This window comes from Heptranchias perlo, chromosome 23 (assembly GCF_035084215.1).
Source record: "Heptranchias perlo isolate sHepPer1 chromosome 23, sHepPer1.hap1, whole genome shotgun sequence".
In the NCBI taxonomy this organism is placed as follows: domain Eukaryota; kingdom Metazoa; phylum Chordata; class Chondrichthyes; order Hexanchiformes; family Hexanchidae; genus Heptranchias; species Heptranchias perlo.
Window position 1 is genome coordinate 6,509,460 of NC_090347.1, and position 24,680 is coordinate 6,534,139.

The following is a 24,680-nucleotide window of genomic DNA, read 5'->3' on the forward strand; positions in this document are numbered from 1 at the left end:
CATGCCGACTTGGAAATATATCGCCATTCCTTCGTCGTCGCTGGAACTCCCTACCTACCAGCACTGCTGGAGAACCTTCACTACACGGACTGCAGCGGTTCAAAAAGGCGGCTCACCACCACTTTCTCAAGGGCAATTAGGGATGGGCAATAAATGCTGGCCTTGCCAGCGACGCCCAAATCCCATGAACGAACAAAAAAAAACAGGAGTATCAGCCTGCCTACAAAGATTTAAAATAACATATCTATTAAGCAAAAAATTCTCTGGGACACTTACCTGTTTGGGTAATGCAAAGTAACAATTTCACGATCTCACTCATTGGTTTGTTCTAAAGCAAAGCTTAATAAGGGCACCTAATGTCTAGAGATGCAAACTTTCCAGAAGGGTCACTGGTGTTCAGGAGTGGGAACCCTGGACAATACCCGCCGCACCCACCTCCCCTCACTAGCTTAGAGATGCTGAGGCCAACTATGGAGTACAAACTGCTGAGATCAACAAAGGCCAGGAATTACATCTGGGACTTTCCGGTTTCCAGGTCGGTCAGCTTAGCTCAATTGGTACAGGTCAGTTCAAGCCCTACATGGGGACTTCAGCACATAATCTAGGCTGAAACTCTAGTGCAGTAGAGGGACTACTGCATTTTCAGAAGTAATGCTTGAGATTAAACTGTGATCCTGTCAGCTCGATCCAGTTGACAGTAAAGATGCCATAGCACAATTCCAAGAGGAGCAAGCAGTTCTCCCTGAGCCCTGGGCAACATTACTCCCTCCATATCACCAAAGGAAACACATTTACTGTCCATGAATGTCGTTGCTGTTTTAGGGACGTTGCTGATGTAGAATGGTCTTTGCCCAGGTAACAGTCACTATACTTAATTATAGGAAGCACTCAGACATCGACAGTCCGATAAGACACTAAATAAATCCAAGTATTTTCTGTTCTCTTATTACTACACCAGGAGGCGTCTTTACCCCCAGGCCATTGGAGAGCTAGAATTTTATATTGAAATAAATTTGCATCATTAAACATTGGAACAAATGTGTCGAACTGTGCACCCATGGTGCATTTTAAATATGTGATAGCTATTTTCATTGTAACCTGTATTTCACGTTTTTCCTAAGCGTAACCTAGATTGAAAGAACCTTCTTTTTAATTTGTTAAACTGCAAGATCAATATCGTGAAATGGAGAAATCCCAACATTTTCACATACAAGACAAAAAATGGAGAAAACTAGCAGCCAATATCATTCAGTTGAACGTAGTGCAATCATCAGTTTTGAGACTATTGTATTTATGCCTTTCTCTACCCTCGGGACACTAATTCCATCCTTGGAACTAATGACGACTACAATACAGTCAGAATACCACATAACCTTTTCTCTCAACTTGATGAAATAGTGATACGAATACAGGGCTGACCTAACCAATCGCTCCCAGCTTCAGCTATTCCATACTACTTTGCTGGAAGTCATATTACCTTATTGGCTCAATTATTTTTAGTGCAGCAAGCAGATGTTGAAATTGACATGGAAGTGATCATATTCACACAAAATGAATACATAAGTGTACATTTCACTGATGAGTTTTTCACTTGACAATATGCTCTTACATTCATAATACAAACCCAGCTTTATGAACAGTCATAGCTCACGATCAGTAAAGCTAAATACTAATTCTTAATAAATTTTTGTTGGCGGCATTTGTTTTTTGTTGCACGTTTAGTATTGGATACACGTTACTGCAGAAGGAATCTGAGATTTAAAAAAAGCAATCCTCTGTAGATAATGCAAGGATCATAGAGTTCCCCCGAATGCTTAGAAAGTAAATGCAGCACCCCATGCGCTACTGAGCCATACAAATTAGGCTGGTCCTGGCTTCCTGCTGACTGAGCTGATTTCAACCACGGAGCAGCAGCAGTGTTATAATTGAGCTCAGTGACTTTGGGCTAGATGCCTATCCAGGGAGAACAAGATCAGGCTCAACTATGATTCCCCACTTCGCCCCAGTATGCCAACACCCACTGGAGAGAGTAAGAGAGATGAGCGCGGAAAGATAACTTTTGAAGTGCAGCACTGTTATGCAGGCAAATGTCGCAGCCAGTTTGTGCACAGCAAAATTCTACAAATAACAAATGAATGAATGGTCAGATAATCTGCATAAGCTCACATATCATGAATAGCTACTTGAATGAGGTAGCGGAGGACTCCTTGGAACAGTGGAATCATAGTAGCACGAATTAGTACCTTCAAAGGAGATGGGGAGATAACGGATTAAAAAAGTGCTGGCATCAAGGTTGAGATTCAAGCAATAGAATCACTGAGTAAAACAGTCCAGTTAGAATGAGAAGCAATATATTCAATCTCAAAACTGAAGACAACTCTAAGGATTTTACACCCTTGACCACAATTTCAATAAAGGAATACATTATTTACCACAATTAAGTCTTCCATAACCAATTTAGGTTGGGGACTTATTCAAAGGTCAACTTCATAAATTCAAAGCTCAATGTCCGATAGGTATGTACATGCTGGTTGCAAATAACACCATCAATAATTGGAGCATTGCAATAAAACTTAACTTAAAATAAACAGGGTCCATGGATGAAAGCAAAATAAGGGGCAATGGAAAAATCAGACGCAACCAGCAGAGATACAAATGTTGAGCTTCTTTTTGTCTCACCTCTGAATTGTTGTAGAAAGCAGTGCTGTTTTTCTCTTGTACATCTTCTCCTCGGGCTGTGAAGAATGTTAGTGGATAGAAATCTTTGTGTGCTGGTTGCTTGCCACTAGCCATCAACTTACCCTCATAGAATAGTTCAGAAGTGTAACTAAAATAGAATGAAAATGTGTTGAAAGTCACTATGCAGGATCTCTGGAAAACTAGTTACACTCAGTGCATATCATGTGGTCTTCATTAGGGTTTAATATCAGTGATGATTTAGAGTACAAGTATCAAACCATTATTCAACGCTCAAAACCAAAAGAAAATACATCACTCCAGCTGATCTTCAGTTTAATTTGGATCAAATTTAGCTTTTCATCTCATGTCTCTGATTCTGGTTTAAAAATAAAGAGAAAATAGCTTCCTGTGGTCAGGAACAGCAAATTAATTTGCAACTCGCCCAATGTAGTGTTACAGCTGTGAACCCAAACCAATATTTTTCATTTCCAACTCCAAGCCCATACCTAAATGTACTTCATATCTCATTAACATAAAAGTGTCAAGCACATTTTATGCATGTGTTGCTTATGTGAAGTAATAAATATGAACAATGGAAACTGGCAACTGCACAACCTAGGCAATGTTTAAACCCTTCACTCCCCTGTGAAAAGATCTTCCAGTGCAGATCATCATCTTAAAACACAGCAGAAATGCAACTACCGCTGTTTCTGCAAACATTGCTTAACTTTTGCATTATGTACAATTGTGGAATTTGCAGACACAGTGTCCGACAGGGAACACAGAATACATGCGAAGATTAATTAAAGTGAACAATTTGTAATTATGTTGTGTCTTTAATATGGTAAATATCCTAAGGTACTTGACAGAGATGGAACGGGTGCAGAACAGCAGTAGTATTAGAGGTGATGACTTAAAGTGTGGTTGAAGAGATAGGTTTTGATGAGGTTCAGGGAGATTATTGAGATGATAAATTCATGAGCAAATACAACGGTGTCAACAAATTAACCCAATCCTCAAATTTCATGAGAATAGGCCAGGCAATTCAAAACTAGTTATTTTTTAATTCCAGGTACAGCAGATTCATTTCATTGCCAGTTAAAAAGTGACATCTAAATGAAGTAATATAGTATAATATACTTAGAAACATTGAAAGCAAACCTGCTTGCAATAAAAATTGCTAGATAATATGTCACAGTTAATTGTTTCTGCAAAGCTGCGACTGTACTAGAAATGCATGTTCAGATTGGGCTGTGCACACTAGTATGTGATGAAAGGTGCATTTGAAAAGTGCATATTTTCATGCACTTCATGAAAATGTGTTGAAAGTCATTATGCAGGATCTCTGGAAAACTAGTTACACTCAGTGCATATCATGTGGTCTTCATTAGGGTCTAATATAAGTGATGATTTAGAGTGCAAGTATCAAAACTATTCCACCTTCAGATATTAATCCAATCCAATGCAATGAAATAAATTTAGTGTTTCATTTGTACTCCACTGTACTCCTTAGGCAGCAGCTATTAATGGAACACGTCTCACTTTTATTGGCAGGCATTTCAGAACTGCCACTATTCCCCTCTCTTTAAAACTAGCAGAATAACTGGCCAGGTTGAAGAGCATTTGTCACTGTCAGTGATCTTATTAAAAATCCAACAGTACCAATCATTATGAGGAAGGCGTATTAACGTCAGAGATGCAAACATAAAGACAGTTTGTGCAAGTTAATTCAGCTCCCTCGGTCAGGCTCAGCAGCTCTAAGTAACGGTTAGTTAGATTTTTAAATGGGGGTACTGTCGGAGGAACCCCTTCTGACACCGCAAGCAACTAATTTGATCAAGTCAAATACCAAGAAAATGTGGAAACCCAAATACCTACTTGATAATAGCTTCATGGGAACGGTAGTTCTCACACAATAGTATTCTGCATGGAAACTCTGCAGGGTAGTGTTCGTATAGACGATCTAGCAAAGAGACATGAAGATTCCTTTCCCGGGCAAACTCACTGTATACAAAGGGACTAAGCTGGAAATGGTAAAGTAGAATGTTAGCTATTTTTAATTTGTACTTTGCTAAGAAAAAAAATATAGCTATAATGAGAGAACCATTTCATTTCTGGCTTTGCCCTTTTAGATATTTTTCCCCCCTTTTAAGTTTACCTTCGCTACACATTCCCTGGACAAGATTGGTGGAGGTTATTGTGCCTGGCGCTTTGAGTCAAATGACGTTACAGTACTGGGCAGGGAAACAGACCATGGAGACAATGGGCGAGGATCAGAAGGAGATAATTAAACTCTCCGATACTTGACCATTGTGATTATTAATCGGGGAACAATCAACCCCCTTTTCTTAGAAATGCAGCTGAGATTTTACTTGCAAACAATGCTGTCATAACATTTAGAATGTTGAAACACATTCCTTGCTGTTGATATTCAAGATTCTATTTTAAAATCTGTTTTTTTGTTGCATTTACTTCGGAGACATAAATTTTATTAAAGATAAAAAACACTTCAAAAGAAATACAATACAAAAAAATGTACATTTTGCTGAGTGGGTTTCAATTAATGTAACTACCAGCAGAAAAACAAACTGTCACTTTGAGAATTGGGAAAAGCAGTGCAACTCTTCTAACCAGCACAGATCAAAAATAATTTCCATTGAGAATCCTGAACTGTTCGGTAGTTTTTAAAATACCTGATCAAAAGGAAGCATTAATTCTGCAGAAGCTCATCTCCCTGTCTATATTAAATTCAGAAATGTTTGACAGTAAAGGTGACATTAAAAGAATATGGTGAATGAAGACTGTCAACTTGAATTACCTAGCGTGAAGAAATCCACAGAACACTAAATGCCGTGCAATCTGGTAAATGAATTTAATTACTGAGAGGGAAACCAAGAAGCAATAATGTATAGACTGCCATCTTTGGCTGCAAATTTTATTTTCAGAAAGGAGCTGTCCCAGTAGTGACAAAAAGTGCTGTAAGTAACTTTGGTGGAAGTCTGCCAAGATATTGTGATACATTAGCCAGGGAAAAATCACGACCAATTTCATCGCCTTTGCGGTCTCCAGCTATGCAACCTAGAAGCCACGTGGGGTGAGTGGGTGATCACAAGCATCTCCAAAGTCCCTCTGTGGCCAGTAGTGAGTAGTGACACATGGGAAAAGGTGCAATTAATTTTACCCCTTCCCACCAGTTTGTCACTGCTCTGTGTAATGCTCAAAGGTTTAGCAAACATCAACCTCTATGAGAAGCTTAAATACAAATGGCAGCACAAGCTGGATTTGAACCCGGGTGCTTTAGTAATACATCAGCAAAAATGCTTTGGAATATTCAAGCTGTAAATTATACCACAAAATTATGCTCCCATGAAATAATCTTAAGCAATGCAAAACAATGTACATTTGGAGCAAACAGGAGCATTAATGATTTGGAGGATCAGAATTGAGTTGAAATCTTTCAAGTTCTAAAGTTCAAAAACTGTGAGAAATTTCATGGACAGACAGAAAATGTAGATGAAAGTCTCAAACAACTTCAAAATGCTGCTTGAAAAATCTCGCCAACTATAAATTTTTAATGGTTTTTCAAAACTCTTTCCGCTCTACTTATTGGTGAAGTCTTTTATGACACTACAACGGCAAGTACATAACTAAAAATAAATTTTTCAGCAGTTCAGTTCCATCAACTGTTTCCTTAAAGTGACTTTCCCATTTGCAAATAAGAAAACGAGACAGCAAACATTATCTCATGGCCTGACTCGTTCAGTAAATTAAGACAATGGCAATCCATATTTACCAACACGTTTATCACAGAATCCACTGACAATGGTCGTTATTAAATTACAGCCCTTTTGCTGTTGCTGAATTTATCATGTGCAGCAGTATTGTCAATGATGCATTTGAAAAAAAGTAGTCCAGTAATGCTACAGGTTGATATAAATAGTGCCTTCCAAAAAAATGGTAGAATGCAGTTTTGTAACCTCAAGGAGGCCTCTCAACCTCAGAATAATTTAGGGAAGGGAAAAAAATTAGAAGATCATAAGACTGGATGAAGGCCCTTCAACCCATTTGATCTCATTCTTCCAGAATACCAACTTTACTTTCTTCCAATCAAGCACAGGTTAGGTGCCTCCTCAAAGAGCGGAGAAATAAACAGGCAGCCAGGTCACTCCGGACTGCTCTCTCACTGGCCAGTTACAGAGCAACATCAGTAGATGTGCACAGCAGGTTATTTCCCTGCCTTCCTTCATGATTGGAGGAATACTGTAAGTGTTTGGGTGGAGGAGGAGGAGGACTGAAGTGGGGAAAAAGTAGCTGAAGAATGGCCGACATCTAACCCATCCTTCCTTCCGACACTCCCTCCGCACAGAGAAGGAAAAGTCTTTGAAGGCTCCTGTCACACGTAGGGGGCTTGCAAGCCAGAAATCACTGCTTATCCAACAGATGGTCAGGAAGTAAGGTTGGCAAAAATTAGTTTTGTTATAAATTTCACAATAGAGACATTCTTGGACGTGTTCTAACGGTACAGAAACTGGCACATGAACACCACACTTTTGAGAATGTTCCAAATATGTCTTTGTTGAGAAATCCCTGGCAGACTTGCATATCTGACAACAAATTCAAATGCATTCAACTGCCCTGAGTTGCCAACACCAACATTCACATAATGGTTGTGCCCTGTCTGCCCAAAACCTGTAGACACAAGTCCATTAGAAGGAGCTTTATATCTTTCAACTTTAGTTTAAAAGGCATTGGTGCTCGATTATTGCTGGAATACAGAGTGCTATCCGGCAGCAGGAACCATTTTTTCAGCTATTTTCTTATTTATAAAAACGGTTACTGTGATACTACATAAAAGGGGTGACAACATAGCCTAGCTGTTTGGAGAGACTATTTTGAACCAGAAGCCCCCTGGCAATGTTAGGGAGGATCAGGCCAGTAAAATTTGTTTTAAAAACCTCATTGTTAATTTAGAAAGGAAATCAAATAGACTATAGTTCTGGCAAGATCCAGACATTGTGCAACTGAAATTAATGAGTTCAATTGTAGCTTCTTATAAGGAAGACTCTTAAGGATTGCAGTGGGGGAAGCAGGGAAGTTCAATGTCAGCATAAAGATTACATCAAAAGAATAAGCCATTCAGAGCACATTAAATCTGGATGTGCACCAAGAATCTCTGGCTGTTAAGACAGAACCTGCTGCAAGTAAAACAGAGACCACTTCACAGTCTCTGCAATTTTATTTGCTATCTTGATTTAAAAGCGCAGCAAAATCAAGATGAAGCCGAACAACATCCGCCAAAACTTTATTGCGACCAAATTACAAAAAATACCAATTACCTTGATAAATTCCCCCTCCGAAATAAAGAGAGAGAAACAAGTCTGACATCATTTAGTGCCCCAACAAGAATTAACCAACTTGTTCATAATTCATATTCCAACATAGCTGCTAACTAAATTTGAACTTGACCTGCAGTTTACTCACCTGCATATGATCGCCGGCTAAAACAATTCGTGTGTGTCTACTGGCTAGCGCCAAAGGCATGATGGTCTCACATTCCATTGCTTGAGCAGCTTCATCCAAGAGAATATGAGTGAATAAACCTGTTGATAATCAGACATTGTAAAATGTTATTGAATAAAATCAATGTCTTTGTGCAGTTTAAAATTTGCAATTAAACTTTTTGCTAAATGTAATATTCTACTTTAAGTTGGCAAATAGATGACATTTGAGGGTCATTCCTTAAAAAGGCATTTTCTCTCATTTCATTGTGTGTCATGTGAGGCGAAGTGGGAAACCTGCTTTCAACCTCCATCAATCGAACTCACAAACTGGCTGCAAGGTAAACAAGCAGTGCCCCGGGTGAATCTTGTGCAAAAGTGTTTGACTGGCACCCACAATGCACAAGTAAAAGTCCACATGCCGCCATTCTGTGGGGCAGCACATTAATGCCCCAAATCAAATGTAGAATCATGTGAAATTCTTTTCCTTGCTGGTCAAGCTTCTTTCCATTCAACCCTCCCTTAAGACACACACAATGCTTCCTAATCATTCTGTAGATAATAACAAGTACAGCCAGAGGAATAAATTGATCTGACTTTTACAGGTATTTCCAAACAGTTAGATACTGAAGCCCCTAAATGAAATAGATGCCATTGTAAACAAATTTGTAGACTTACAACAAAATGTGCATTAAGCCTGTAATGAAAGCTCTGATTATAAAGCATGCTTTGAGAGATGCACTGAACAGAATATTTATCTATTAACAGTACTCTTAAACATTCGTAAAAGAACTGCAGCCTGGTTATTTTGGTGGGGGGGGGGGGTTGTTGCAGAAATGCCCCTGTAGTGCCCAGTGAAACATCAGCAATATCTGAGGCATTTTTATTGAGATTTAATCGCACATATTTGGAATACATGTTATTAATGATGTGTGCAGTAAACCAAGGACCGCAGATGAGGCTCTTGTTTTAGGAAAGATATCACCGCTCTTCAAAAATGTTCTGCCAGCCTTCTCTTTTTGCTTTCACATAAAAAGAAATCTCAACACAAGGTGATCTGTATCAGCAACCGCAGCTGGAATATAAGGTATATGAAATCTATGAATATATATGGAAATTGAGCCCATCCCAGCATCCAAGACAGTAGTTTCTTTTTGAAAGAGGCTGTTGCAGGAACTAAGAGTGCACTTACACTGCCACAATCTCTATTTTTCGTAGCGATGTACACGTGATGTACAACTCTGGAGCTGGGTTCCAACTCTGCAGTGATATTATGAAGACAGTTATCTGATAATCTTATACATCAATGTGTATATTGGTCATAGTACAAATCAAGCAGCAAGCAGGATTGGGACCAGGGCTCTACAGTCACCCCAACATTCTGATCTGAACCACATTATCAGGAGGGAGATGTGAAGCAAAGGACACATGCTTCTTCAGAACAAGGGAAAGGGAAAGTAGGAGGTCTGACTCACCCCACTCTCATAAATTTTCAAACAGTTGACACAATCCTCCAGCCCAAATGAACCCGAGGGCTGCAGCCCAATCCACTCCAGCATTTGTACAACTGTACCAACAAGATACACACACCACGCAAACATGGCCTCACAAAATAGGTGCATGGGACGTCTCATCTGAAAATAATAAAATGCTGAAACAAAATAATTTGCTAATGCTGTCTTTATATTGCATCTTAGGGATTCATGCCAAAAGTGCACTATTAAGTGGAGGCTGGTTATTGGAGAAAGCAGGGTGAGACTTCCAAATGGTGGCTTTGCATTGCACCATCAATTGTACAGGGGTTGCCAGTGGAATCCACAGTGTTTAAACTAAGTCTACGGTTACCCATCTTTCCTTTCTACCAAAGAAAAAGAGCCAACTTTCCCATCAACTCTTTTCAAGTCAGTAGAAACTGATTGGAGTTGCAGATTCGCAAGCAGCACTCCAGGGGCATGTGTAGAGCTCTTCCAGTCTGCACTCCAGAGATCTAATACAGTGGTATCTGTCCAGGCTCGTCCCGAGCAGTTCCGTAACACAGGCTTCTGTGCTCTATGGGCTGTTCCCGGGGACGCACACTGAGACGGACATCAGCTTCTGCTGGAAGACCATCAACTCGGTGAAAGACGCCCTTTGGTCTGCCCGAAACTTGCTGGTCTTCCAGTACAAGGAGCTGTCCTCGACCGAGTGTTGCAGACTGGCACATTCCAAGGTCCAGGACTACGTGCTGAGGGACGCACTGAGGATGGGTGCGGGCGCCGCAAAGGCTCTGTGGGGAAAGGCAACTGTTTAGAGCCTTCCCGCCATTGTATACTGAGGGGCTGCAATCAGGGAAAAATCCCCTCGGGCAGAATGTAAAATTTTAATTGATGTAATGTAACTGTAATGAATCTGTAATGAACCTGTAAAGAATCTGTAACGTACCTGTTATCAAAAATGTGTATTGAGTGTATTGCAATGAGGCACCCTAGAGTGTCATGAACTGTAATTATGTCCAATGTGTTCATTGAACTGTACTTGATGTAACCTGCAAATTGTATAATCTGTATTGTGTACATTTGGAATGTGATATGACAACTGTATTGTATGAATTGCTGCAAATTTTATGAATAAAGTATATTTTTGGAAAAAAAAACTCCACTTTCCCACCCTTTCCTTTGACTCCCTTGCTGATCAAAAATTTGTCTAACTCAGCCTTGAATGTATTCAATGGCTCAGCCTCCACAGCTTTTTGGGGTAAAAAATTCCAAAGATTCACAACCCTCGAAGAGAAGAAATTCCTCCTCATTTCCGTCTTAAATGGGCAACCCCATATTCTGAGACTATGCCCCCTAGTTTTAGATTCCCCCATGAGGGGTAACATCCTCTCAGCATCTACCCTATCGAGTCCCCTCAGAATCTTGCGTGTTTCAGTAAGATCTCTCATTCTTCTAAAACTCCAATGAGTATAAACCCAACCTGTTCAATCTTTCCTCATAAGACAACCCTTCCATACCCAGAATGAACCTAGTGAACCTTCTCTGAACTGCCTCCAATGTAAGTATATCCTTCCTTAAATAAGGGCACCAGAACTGTACGCAGTACTCTAGGTGTGGTCTCACCAGCACCCTGTACAGTTGTAGCATGACTTTCCTGCTTTAATACTCCAGCCCCCTAGAAATAAAGGCCAATATTCCGTTTGCCTTCCGGATTACCTGCTGCACTGGTATGTTGTCTTTTTGTGTTTCATGTACGAGAATACCCAGATCCCTCTGTACCGCAGCATTTTGTAGAATTTCTCCATTCAAATAACATTTTGCTTTTTTATTTTTCGTCCCAAAGTGGATGACTTCACATTTTTCCACATTATATTCCATCTGCCAAATTTTTGCCCATTCACTTAACCTGTCAATATCCCTTTGCAGACACTTTGTGTCCTCATCGCAACTTGCTTTTCCACCTATCTTTGTATCATCAGCAAATTTGGCCACTAGACCCTCTGTTCCTTCATCCAAGTCATTGATATATATTGTAAATAGTTGCGGCCCCAGCACTGATCCCTGCGGCACCCCACTAGTCACCGATTGCCATTTTGAAAATGACCCTTTTATCCCGACTCTGTTTTCTGTTAATTAGCCAATCCTCTATCCATATTCTCACCTTCACTGGTCTAGAAATCCTCCCTGTAGGCTAGACTAATAGGAGCATTACACATATCTGCTCTAGAAATAAGGTACATACCAAAATCATTTTCATTTTGGGGAAAACGAAGGAAAAAAATCCACACATACTGAAGTGCTAAACTAAAATGCAACATCTGAAGTTACAGTTTATTCAAGAAAAATCAGCGGCTGCACACCAAGTGATTCAGCCTGCATCTTTGTGATTGATTAAGTGCCAAGAGCAGTTTATTGCCTTGTTTACTGCTTAGTCACATCCTTAAACCTTGCCCTGCTGGAAAAAGAAATGCTACGGTGAATGTTTTAAATATGAACACAATTCAGAACAAAGATAGAAAGCAACCGAAGCTAAGGATTAGTAAGTCTTCTTTTTGGCCTGATTTCTCCTTTGTTTTCCTGAAGGTACCGGCTACTACTCAGGTACAGTTCTGCGGACACTGGTCGCCCTCCGACACCTCACAGAGGTGGCCATTCTTCATGCGACAGCCCATGCGTCAAATGGTGTGAAACGTGACAGCTGAGCCCCCACTTATCCAAACTGGACAGTCACACTGTGCACTTTCCAGCAGAGGTCACTGGAGAGTGATCAGGAATAGGAACCATAGGTAATTTTTCCCAACCTAGAACAGGGATGCTGATAAATGTAGGACCTTTTCTGCCACACCTGCTGAGATCAGCTTACTCTGCACAGACTAGAGATCAAACCTCGGGCCTTCTGCTCTGAATGGTTCAGCTGCATGCTGCATTTATTGAGAATGCAAAAATGTTACTAATTTAAATCCTGACTATCTGCACAAAGTATTTTACGACATGCATGCCAATGCCTTTTTATCATTAATAAATAAGATATTAAAGAAAGCAATTACTGAGCTACATTAGTGGAATCTAGTGCTCTAAAATTATGCGATAATTATCAGAGGTTTAGTTATTTAAAAATTCCTCAGCTTTTAAGATCAACTGAGTTTCAGGTCCTTAACAGTTACCCTGGAGCAAAAAAAATGAACAACTTTTTAGCAATGCAAAACTGACAGTATAACTATAGAGCCATGTACCGATCTGACTCCAGGACAAAGATATGAGAGCTCTCGTCTGGCCCTGACAGTATCATTCGCAGGCGGGCAGCATAAATCAGGTGCTGCCAGATGAACTGATCCTGTAGCCAACAGCATCAGGGCACTATAAACACATCCTTAAGTACCAAAGCAACCATTTCTCCTGCCCGTAGTAACCCACAGAGGCCTGAATTTTCACACTTGGCCTCCCATGACTTTCGTACCAGAGTTTATTTCCGTGTCTTTGTGGGTTCACAGATCTCTACAGCTGTAACTCGAATGTTAGGTTTGCTGTTTAGGAACACTTGGCTCTTTACAGCGTCACCTCTTCAAATTAACCTCTATATCGGCTAACTACAGTCCAAAGGGAACAAAATAGTTTTCTTAAAGATGATAGGAGCATTACTTTACTTGAAGAGGGTTGAATTAGGGTTTAATACCAGGAAGTCATTGTAAGTGAGCTAAAATGACAAAGTTATCTTTTTTGAAGGACATAAAGAGCACTTAGCAATGAAGAACTGTAGATTTTTAATCCTTTTACTCGCTGGTTGAGACCATTCAAATGCTGTCAGTGCAACACCAAGTTTGGTGACAGTTACTTTTTAAACTTAATTACAGATTTCATAATTCTGATCAAACTCATATTGCCGTACAACTACTTCAAAGACATTTCCTGCAAGTGAACCTCATGCAAATGTAAATTCCGGAACAGAAACAAGAAAATTATAAAGAAGACTTAGGAATAAAGAGTGAGGAAGTGCACACAGATCAAGGACAGCCAGTCACAACACTGGTAGTGATTTCACGGTGATCTAACATAGGTTTAATGCCATGCAAGCAATTTTTGCAAATGGGTGTAGGGTTATGCCAGTGAAGGCATTATGCTGTCTCTGAAGGATATAGGCAGCTCTTATTAGTTGCAGAACTTAATGCTGCAATGTAAAGACACAAACGAGTAAATTTATAATTCTGCACAACTTATGTACAGAACACATCATCCATCAAAAATCTTGTTGTAATATAATGCGGTAACTCAGTTCCTCAAGCAATTAGATATGCTAATTTCTAAAGCAAATATCAAATCTTCAAAATTATTGCAGGCTGATTAAGCATCAGATTAAAAAGCCATATTAATTTTGCTCCCATTAATTCTGTCCTTCAAGGTGCATTCAGCAGTTTTCATTTCCGAGAACACCATATTAAGGTCAAATTTTAGTTAACCGTTGTCCTTCATTTCCGATAACATCAAGCAAATTTCAAATTCAACACTGCTTGCTTCTCCTCCCCAGCTAACCCCTGGCAAAATGTACAATTTTAACAGATAATTAGGGAATCATAATATTTGTAAATGGTTGTCATTTAAAATACTATCTGGTTACTATTAACAATGGAATATGAGTACCAATACTTTTATGAGCTTCTATACACATTTCTTGTCCACAAAACCTTACTGCCCGTTGCCATGTTTTCGTCAAAACTCCTCACCAACAATGCAAACTGAGAAAACGGACCCTGCTGAACATCTCTGCTCCGAGAGATACTCCTACTTGCATCAATCCAAAAACTGTCTTGTGGTGATCCATTACATTAGCTGGAAGCTAATTAGGTTACTCCAGATCTGTTTCTGTACAACTGGCATTGAGAGGAGCAAGGAACAGAACCTCTCTCACTCCTGGAAGCTTAGCTTGACACTCAAATGCAAGTCCAAGGTTCAGCAGTGACCAGGAATGGAAAAGATTCCAAGCGCCACTCATTCAAAAAACAGTCAGAGGGAGATGGATTCAGAAGTCATCCATCAGGGCCTCAAGAGATTGTGGATTTGCCCAAACAGTAACGTCTCTTGGAAATGAGATCAGGTGTTCATCCATTTTTCGGAGGAAGTAACAACATTGGAAGTCGTCGTCCTCTTGCCCTGCACCCCACCCCCACCACCTCTACCAAAATAATGATTGCTTTTAACATTTAGAAATCTCTTGGATAAGAAGGAGAAGGGGAGATTAGGGCTTCAGCTTGCCTTAGCTGGCAGTACTTTCTTCTGAGTCAGAAAGTTGTGGGTCCAAGCTCCATGCTGTGGCAAGCACATTTAATCTTGGTTGACACTTGGAGTGCAGTACCGAGGAAGTGCTACATCATCAGAAGTGTCATTTTTCAAATGAAATGTTAAACCGAGGAGCCATCTGCCTGTTCAGGTTGACAATAAAGATCTTATGGCAGTAATCAAAGAGGAGCAGTGAGTTCTCCTAGTGTTATGACCAACATTCTTCCTGCAACCATCATCAAAAAATACATTAATTGGTCATTGCTATTTGTGGGACATTGCTGTGGGCAAAATAGCTGCCATATGAACCTACGTAACAGTGATTCTACTTCAAAAATGACTGTGAAACCCTTTGGGGCATTTCCAAGAGATGTCATAATGCACTACTCAAATACAAGTATTCCTTTTTCAGTACATAGAGGTTTAATTCAATAAAAAAACACTAGAAAACCACACAAGATATTTAACTTTTTGCACTCATTCAGCATCCTCAAATTTCATTGAAAGATGTGTCAAAGACACTCAAATCTAGATGAGAGACCTGCCAAAACAGAGAGTCTTGGCTGATAGATCCTGACAAAAGTATGAAGATTGCTTCAAATAGCAGCTCTGCAAATGCAGTCTGGAGCGATTTTGATTAGCTCAGGATGCAGAGGGACCCGAGAGCAATGACCTTTTAATTCAGTCAAACTTTCCCCAGCTGCTGGATGATAATGCAAAATTAATTCTACTAACCATTTGGCCAGTTTATTTGTAGAGAACAGATCTCTGTGTACATTGTCCTTTGAGACACAAACACCTGTCAAGACTTTCGCTTGACCTAGTTTTGTCAATTTAATAAAATAAGGTTCTTTAATCATCCACAATGTGGAATTTACACTACACAGGGAGATGGATAAAGGCTTCAGAGACTTTTTCTGGTGGGAACCTAGGAGATTATTTAACAATAGCTCTCTCCTCATGACAAGCAATAACTAATTCAGGCTCACCAATTTTCAAGCTGAAACAAAAGCGATCAGAATTGTAGTTCTCCATAAGTTTTAATTCCAATAAACAATGGTTCTAACATGAAATACCTAAACTTAATTACAACACCACCTTCAAATCCCACAGAACCATAGGAGACAACTGAAGTGAAATGACTTCCATACACTCTTGATGAGGCTGAATGTCCTGCTAATGAACTATCACTTTATGATTGGTGAAAAACTGCCAGATGCAGTATATACTCTGGCACAACCGGGTTTAAAACCAAAGTGAGGTAGACGCTCGAGTAAATGAAGTGAAGATATCCCAAAAATTGAACTGGCTGAAAAGGAAAAATTGAAAGAGAAGGTGGATCAAATCCTGAAACATGGGATTAATTGTTTCATCAAAAAGTTCTAGTTAAAACCCATACCAGATGATAAACCTTTTCCGATTTTGTACTCTATGCTTAACCAAAGGATATTTCCCTTATTTGAAATTTTCATTACTAAAGCCAATCACCATTTATTTTCAATAGTCATCAAGAGCTTGCTGGGACAATCTTGAAACTGGGACAACTGATCTGATCTGGATTAATGAGACAATGACATAATTTCAGAAGATCACTGTCTATGTAGACTCATTTGTCAAGAGGTACATTCTTATTTAGGATTACCTGATCATACAACGTAAGGTCCCAGATTCAAATCGCTGATCAGCCTGTTTTTATTTCCCCGCCCCTCCCCCACTGGTGAGAACAAACTTTTTTACACAAAGGATATTTTGATCATCGATCCAAGTGGCTATTGAGCCAGAGTCAGTCTCAGCTTGGAATTGGATAAACACAAAGAAAAAATATTAAAAAGGTACAGAAAAAGGGTAGGAAGTAGGATTAGAATAAACGGCTTTAACGTCAGGCTAGCACTGGCACAATTGGCCACCCCTTGTGCTGTAATTTCTATGATACAAGACCAGTAAGGAGTAGTCAATCAAAATCAGCTTTTCTGTTCTTCATTCATACTTTTTGAAAAATACCAAGAATTAGAGGAAATGAATGGTATAGACGAATACATGCTCCCAACAGAATACCCCATCAAATATCAATTTTGTCTGGCCTACTCTTAGGAAAGGAGCTTTTGAGCTATAGGTTGCATGACATCAAATCAACAGCAACACTGTCCACTGTAGTCAGATGTTGGGCTGAGAGTGTGACCATGGGGTTTCAGCACCAATGATTAATCTGAAGCTCATCCAGACAAAGGAACTCCAAGAACATCAATTCCAACCTGCTGGCAAGCGTGATCAGTAGAATGGAGCGTGCAATGGCATACAGATTGGCTGCGAGACACAGCCTGAAAATCACTCATGGAATACCATAATGCATATAAGTTGAAATAGTATTAGTCTTTGCATAAACCCAAAGGACTTGAGTCCATTTATATGTGGTCCATTGGCTGGTCAAGAATGCATTTGAAACTCACCAATGCAAGGCAGCAGCGGAGGTTATAATCTGAATCCTGATAGAACATTTTCTGGCCAACGCAGAAGCTTGGTTTATGTTAATTTGCTATGATATCAACATCCAGTTTGGATATCCCTTATTTAAGTAGGTTAATTAAAATCACAAATGACACTCTATGTGACTGTGACCGTGGTGAACTATCCCTCCTCGGATACTATCAAGGATAGTATCCGACTAAAAACAAGTATCCGACTAAAAACAAGGACATATAAGGTAGCCAAACTTAGTGGGAGGATAGAAGATTGGGAATTCTTCAAAAGACAGCAAAAAGTAACTAAAGGATTGATTAAGAAAGGGAAGTTAGATTATGAAAAGAAATTAGCAAAAAATATAAAAACAGATAGCAAGAGTTTCTATAGTTATATAAAAAGAAAAAGGGTGGCTAAGGCAAACATAGGTCCCTTAGAGGATGAGACCGGGAAATTAATGGTGGGAAACATGGAGATGGCAAAAATGCTGAACAAATATTTTGTTTCAGTCTTTACAGTAGAGGACACTAAGAATATCCCAACACTGGACAAACAGGGGACTCTCGGGGGGGAGGAGCTAAATACGATTAAAATCACTCAGGAGATGGTACTCAGTAAAATAATGGGACTCAAGGCGGATAAATCCCCTGGACCTGATGGCTTCCATCCTAGGGTCTTGAGGGAAGTGGCAGTAGGGATTGTGGATGCTTTGGTGATAGTTTTCCAAAATTCCCTGGACTCAGGAGAGGTCCCGGCAGATTGGAAAACTGCTAATGTAACACCGTTATTTAAAAAGGGTAGTAGGCAGAAGGCTGGAAATTATAGGCCAGTTAGCTTAACATCTGTGGTGGGTAAAATTTTGGAGTCTATTATTAAGGAGACAGTAACGGAACATTTAGATAAGCATAATTTAATAGGACAAAGTCAGCATGGCTTCATGAAGGGGAAGTCATGTCTGACAAATTTGCTTGAGTTCTTCGAGGATATAACGTATAGGGTGGATAAAGGGGAACCAGTGGACGTAGTGTATTTAGACTTCCAGAAGGCATTCGACAAGGTGCCACATGAAAGATTATTACTTAAGATAAAAAATCACGGGATTGGGGGTAATATTCTGGCATGGGTGGAGGATTGGTTATCAAACAGGAAGCAGAGAGTTGGGATAAATGGTTCATTTTCGGACTGGCAACCAGTAACCAGTGGTGTTCCACAGGGGTCGGTGCTGGGTCCCCAACTCTTTACAATCTATATTAACGATTTGGAGGAGGGGACCGAGTGCAACATATCAAAATTTGCAGATGATACAAAGATGGGAGGGAAAGTAGAGAGTGAGGAGGACATAAAAAACCTGCAAGGGGATATAGACAGGCTGGGTGAGTGGGCGGAGATTTGGCAGATGCAATATAATATTGGAAAATGTGAGGTTATGCACTTTGGCAGGAAAAATCAGAGAACAAGTTATTTTCTTAATGGCGAGAGACTGGAAAGTACTGCAGTACAAAGGGATCTGGGGGTCCTAGTGCAAGAAAATCAAAAAGTTGGTATGCAGGTGCAGCAGGTGATCAAGAAAGCCAACGGAATGTTGGCTTTTATTGCTAGGGGGATAGAATATAAAAACAGGGAGGTATTGCTGCAGTTATATAAGGTATTGGTGAGACCGCACCTGGAATACTGCATACAGTTTTGGTCTCCATACTTAAGAAAAGACATACTTGCTCTCGAGGCAGTACAAAGAAGGTTCACTCGGTTAATCCCGGGGATGAGGGGGCGGACATATGAGGAGAGGTTGAGTAGATTGGGACTCTACTCATTGGAGTTCAGAAGAATGAGAGGCGATCTTATTGAAACATATAAGATTGTGAGGGGTCTTGATCGGGTGGATGCAGTAAGGATGTTCCCAAAGATGGGTGAAACTAGAACTAGGGGGCATAATCTTAGAATAAGGGGCTGCTCTTTCAAAACTGAGATGAGGAGAAACTTCTTCACTCAGAGGGTGGTAGGTCTGTGGAATATGCTGCCCCAGGAAGCTGTGGAAGCTACATCATTAGATAAATTTAAAACAGAAATAGACAGTTTCCTCGAAGTAAAGGGAATTAGGGGTTATGGGGAGCGGGCAGGAAATTGGACATGAAGCTGAGTTCGGATCGGTCAATGCCCTGTGGGTGGCGGAGAGGGCCCAGGGGCTATGTGGCCGGGTCCTGCTCCGACTTCTTGTGTTCTTTAGATTTGTGGTTGGGATCAGATCAGCCATGATCTTATTAAATGGCGGAGCAGGCTCGAGGGGCCGATTGGCCTACTCCTGCTCCAATTTCTTATGTTCTTATGTTCTTATGTTCGTCCTTCTCGACCTGTCTGCAGCCTTTGACACAGTTGACCACACCATCCTCCTCCAACGAATCTCCATCGTCCAGCTGGGTGGGACTGCCCTTGCCTGGTTCCATTCCTATCTACTCAGTCATAGCCAGAGAATCACCTGCAATGGCTTCTCTTCCCGCTCCCACACTGTTATCTCTGGAAACCCCCATTAGTCTATCCTCCCCCCCAACCCCCCGACCCCAGGTCTCATCTACATGCTGTCCCTCAGCAACATCATCCGAAAGCACGTCAGGTTCCACATGTACGCTAATGACACCCAGCTCTACCTCACCACCAGCTCTCTCAACTCCTTCACTGTCCTTAATTTGTTACGCAGCTTGTCTGACATCCAGTACTGGATGAGCAGAAATTTCCTCCAACTAAATATTGGGAAGACTGAAGCCATTTTCTTCGGTCTCCACCACAAACTCCGTTCCCTAGCCACCGACTCCATCCCTCTCCCTGGCCACTGTCTGAGGCTGAACCAGACCATTCGCAACCTTGGCATTCTATTTGACCCTGCGCTGAGCTTCCAACCGCATAACCGTTCCATCACCAAGGCCGCCTACTTTCACCTCTGTGGAACATCGCGCGTTTCCGCCCCTGCCTCAGCTTTCTGCTGCTGAAACCCTCATCTACGCTTTTGTTACCTCTAGACTTGACTATTCCAATGCTCTCCTGGCCGGCCTCCCATCTTCCACCCTCCATAAACTTGAGCTCATCCAAAACTCTGCAGCCCGTATTCTAACTTGCACCAAGTCCCGCTCACCATCACCCTTGTGCTTGCTGACCGACATTGGCTCCCAGTCCGGCAATGCCGTGATTTTAAAATTTTCATGCTTGTTTTCAAATCCCTCCATGGTCTCACCCCTCCCTATCTCTGTAACCTCCTCCAGCCCTACAACCCTTCAAGATCTCTACGCTCCACCAATTCTGGTCCATTGCACAGCCCCGATTTTAATTTCTCCACTATTGGCAGCCACGCCTTCAGCAGCCTAGACTCTAAGCTCTGGAGTTCCCTCCCTAAACCTCTCCATCTCTCTCCTCCTTTAAGACACTCCTTAAAACCTACCTCTTTGGCCAAGCTTTTATCTCCTTATGTGGCTCGATGTCAGATTTTGTTTGATAACGCTCTTGTGAAGCGCCTTGGGACTAAAAGGTGCTATATAAATGCAAGTTGTTGTTAACCTGTAGAGATAGAGCCTCATGTCCACAACCAAAGAAAAATAGCCACTTCAACACTGAGAACAGTTTTACTGTAATATTCTTCTACTACATACAGAGAAAAGAACATGAGACACTTTTAATCTCTGAAAAAACCACATTGTGAAGTCCGCAATTTTTATTTTTCAGGTAAAACAAAATCATGTATGAAGCAGTTTCCGTAGGAACAGCAGTAAAATCCGTTCATAGCTGATGACCAACAACTGTGGTGTCAGCTGAAGGGAAGCATTTTATATGACAGAGACTGGAAGGGGTACCATTTTATTGATATCATGAGCACCTTAAGGAGACTATGCCATTTTGTTTTTCCTCACTGACAACTCAAGCTTATTCCTTCTGAACATGAAGAATGTTGAATCAAAAAACATTACTTTCCTATTAAAGACAGTATCCAAAATATAACATGATCACTACCTTGGTTTAGTAAGCCTAATGAAATTTGTTCTATCAAGCAATTAAGAGTCTGAATAATAGCTTTGATTCCTATTGAACTGAAACCATACCTCATTACAAAGGCGAAGATCACTCTATTTTCAAGGATCCACGATAGCTACAGTGCATAAGAGACTGACTTCATTTGGAACTACCACTGCGATGACAACATTTTTAGCTTTTTCAGAAACACACGAAGCACCATACACTGATAAGTCAAAGGGAAATAATGAACAAACCACATCTTTCATTATGTACCCGAAAGCCTGGTTCTTCCCTTTTGTGCTTTTTCTCTTGAAGCAGCAATAGAGATTAATGAAGTAAATTTACTGGTGCAGTGATTAAGGCAAAGCAGCTTGCATTTACTAATGAACATAAAAAAACAATCTTGATTTTTTTTTTCAGTACATAATACATAATTCCTAATTGGTAATTAATTGCTAGGGGCTAAGCTGTGCGGCAATGCCTTAACTGAAAAGATGCTTGTAATGGAGTTCTTTGCCTCCAAATACTACCCCATTTATATTAGCAGTTTGCGGCTAATGGCACAATTTAAATCGGCAACTAATTCATAATATAAAAACAGCTTTGCTGTGGAATTTGGTGGCTTCCACTGCATCTGCCTGCAGTGCAAATCAAAGCAGCACCAAGATCAGAGGCGGTGGCGGGGAAGACCAAGAAGCAGCCTCCTCTGCTTCTCGGATCCCAGCTCCGCACATCGCAAATTACAGCCACTTCATCCTTAACCTATAAGAACTTAAGAAATAGGAACAGGAGTAGGCCATAATGCCCCTTGAGCCTGCTCCGCCATTCAATGAGATCGTGGCTGATCTTCTACCTCAATCCTTATGGATGGCTAAGTCCATTGCTGAACAATGAGCTCAGTTCACAAGTACAGAGATTAAGAATTTCCTTTACAGTCAACGGTGCAGAATCTGCAAAAATGTAAAACAATTCCCCTCGTGACTCAGTTGATAAATGTGCCATGATATAGTATCAAGCAATGCAAATCTGTGAGGTCCCAGGTTTGACACCCAGTCTGTGCAAAGTCAGCACATTTCCACTGGTACAGCACCTGGGGCGTTGCAATTGACCACAGCATTCCTGGACTGACGAATGGGAGAAGTTTGGGAGGGGGACAGCCATAGTCCCATTCACTGTAAGAAGTGACCCTTGTAGGAAGTGCCTGTGTGAATAACAGGTGAAGAAATAATTGGGCTGAGCTGTGATAACACCCCGGACAAATAGTCTAACAACACACACCATCTTGGCTCACACATGAAAAGTGGTCACTAGATCGAGGTAGCAGAGCTCTATCAGCACCTGTGGAGCTCTGACCCAACCAGAGTCACTGCCTTTGGGTTAAGAGCAGAGGGAAGTCAAACAAAATGCAGTTAGTGGCCCCCACATATTATAAAATATTAAATTAAAACAAGAACACTTACATACAGCACTGATGACCTTTTAATAAAGTTGCCATAGATATTCATCACAAATATGCATTTTTCACACGCTTCATATTGAAGTCTTTAATTGGTTTACATGGAAGTCATTGTTGGGCTGATTTGCTAAAATCTGTAACAGTGCTCCAATCAGAATTTGTTGTAGGTTCTGGGATGCTGGAGCAGCAAATTCTTCCAACCCAAGGCAAGTGCTACATTTGGGGGTCCGTGAACCATCTTCACAAAGAAGGTCGGTCAGGCTGCCCAGACACCTGAAGGCCAGGAGTAATAAAAGCATTGAAATTGCACCTACATCGATTAGTGGGCAGAATGGAAGAGATCGACCTGGCTTACATGGATGCATCACAATAAATGGCGCCAGAATTGGAGATGAGCAAAGTTAATCCTGAAAATTAAAAAGGAAAAACAGCAAATGCTGGAAAACTGAAATAAAAACCGAAAATGCTGGAAATACACAGCAGATAAGTCAGCATCTGTAAAGAGAAAAGAGGCTATGATGATTTGAAGTTAATTCTGAACTTTGGAAGGATTGAAAATCCACTGCAGACAGTTCTGTTTTCATATCATCAGTTTCAGTTCCTCTGCCTTATTGTTTGCCACACGAGAACTTAAAGCTGCAACCAAGCTGCTCAGCTTATTCCAAAACCAAATGTGGTTATTAACATGGTTACATATGAACATACGAATTAAGAGCAGGAGTAGGCCATTCGGCCCCTCAAGCCTGCTCTGCCATTTGGTAAGATCATCGCTGATCTGATTGTGACTTCAACCCTACTTTCCAGTCTACCTACTATAACCTTTGACTCCCTTGTTAATCAGAAATCTATCTAATTCAGCCTTAAAAATATTCAATGACCCTGCCTCCACTGCTCTCTGGGGAAGGGAGTTCCACAGAATCATGACCCTCAGAGAAAAAAATTCTCCTCATCTCCATCTTAAATGGGAGACCCCTTATTTTTAAACTGTGGCCCCTAGTTCTAGTCTCTCTCACAAGGGGAAACATCCCCTCAGCATCTACCCCTTCTAGTCCCCTCAGGATCTTACATGTTTCAATAAGATCACCTCTCATTCCTCTAAATTCCAGTGGACACAGGCCCAACTTGTCTAACTTTTCCTCAGAAGATAACACCCTCATCCCAGGAATCAGTCGAGTGAACCTTCTCTGAACTGCCGCCAAAGCAATTATGTCCTTTCTTAAATAAGGAGACCAAGACTGTACACGGTATTCTAGATGTGGTCTCACCAATGCCCTGTACAACTGTAGCAAAACATCTCTACTTTTATATTCCATTCCCCTTGCAATAAATGACAACATTCCATTTGCCTTCCGAATCATTTGCTGTACCTGCATACTAACTTTTTGTGATTCATGTACCAGGACACCCAGATTCCTCTGAACCTCCAAGTCATTGATATAGATTGTAAATAGTTGAGGTCCAAGCATTGATCCCTGTGATACTCCACTCGTTACATCTTGCCAACCTGAAAATGACCCATTTATGCCTACTTTCTGTTTCCTGTTAGCTAACCAATCCTTTATCCATGTTAATATGGTACCCCCTACATCATGAGCTCTTATTTTGTGTAGTAGCCTTTGGTGTGGCACCTTGTCAAAAGCCTTCTGGAAATCCAAGTACACCACATCCACAGGATCCCCTTTATCGATGTTGCTTGTTACCTCCTCAAAGAACGCTAATAAATTAGTCAAACACGATTTCCCTTTCACAAAGCCGTGTTTACTCTGCCTGATTGCATTGAGATTTTCTAAGTGCCCTGCTATAACCGCCTTAATAATAGATTCTAGCATTTTCCCTATGACAGATGTT

The 24,680-nt window shown here is 40.7% G+C and overlaps 1 protein-coding gene across 3 annotated transcripts in view; it reads right to left on the reverse strand.

The window, feature by feature from the left end:
* helz (helicase with zinc finger) overlaps positions 1–24,680 on the reverse strand; it is a 242,759-nt gene that overhangs the window by 102,982 nt on the left and 115,097 nt on the right. For all 3 annotated transcript variants that reach the window (XM_068003894.1, XM_068003893.1, XM_068003895.1), the window contains 3 exons: positions 8,161–8,279; positions 4,558–4,703; positions 2,680–2,827 (listed from right to left, as the gene is read on the reverse strand). In XM_068003894.1, the coding sequence (XP_067859995.1) occupies positions 2,680–2,827; positions 4,558–4,703; positions 8,161–8,279 (413 nt within the window). The remainder of the gene's footprint in view (positions 1–2,679; positions 2,828–4,557; positions 4,704–8,160; positions 8,280–24,680) is intronic.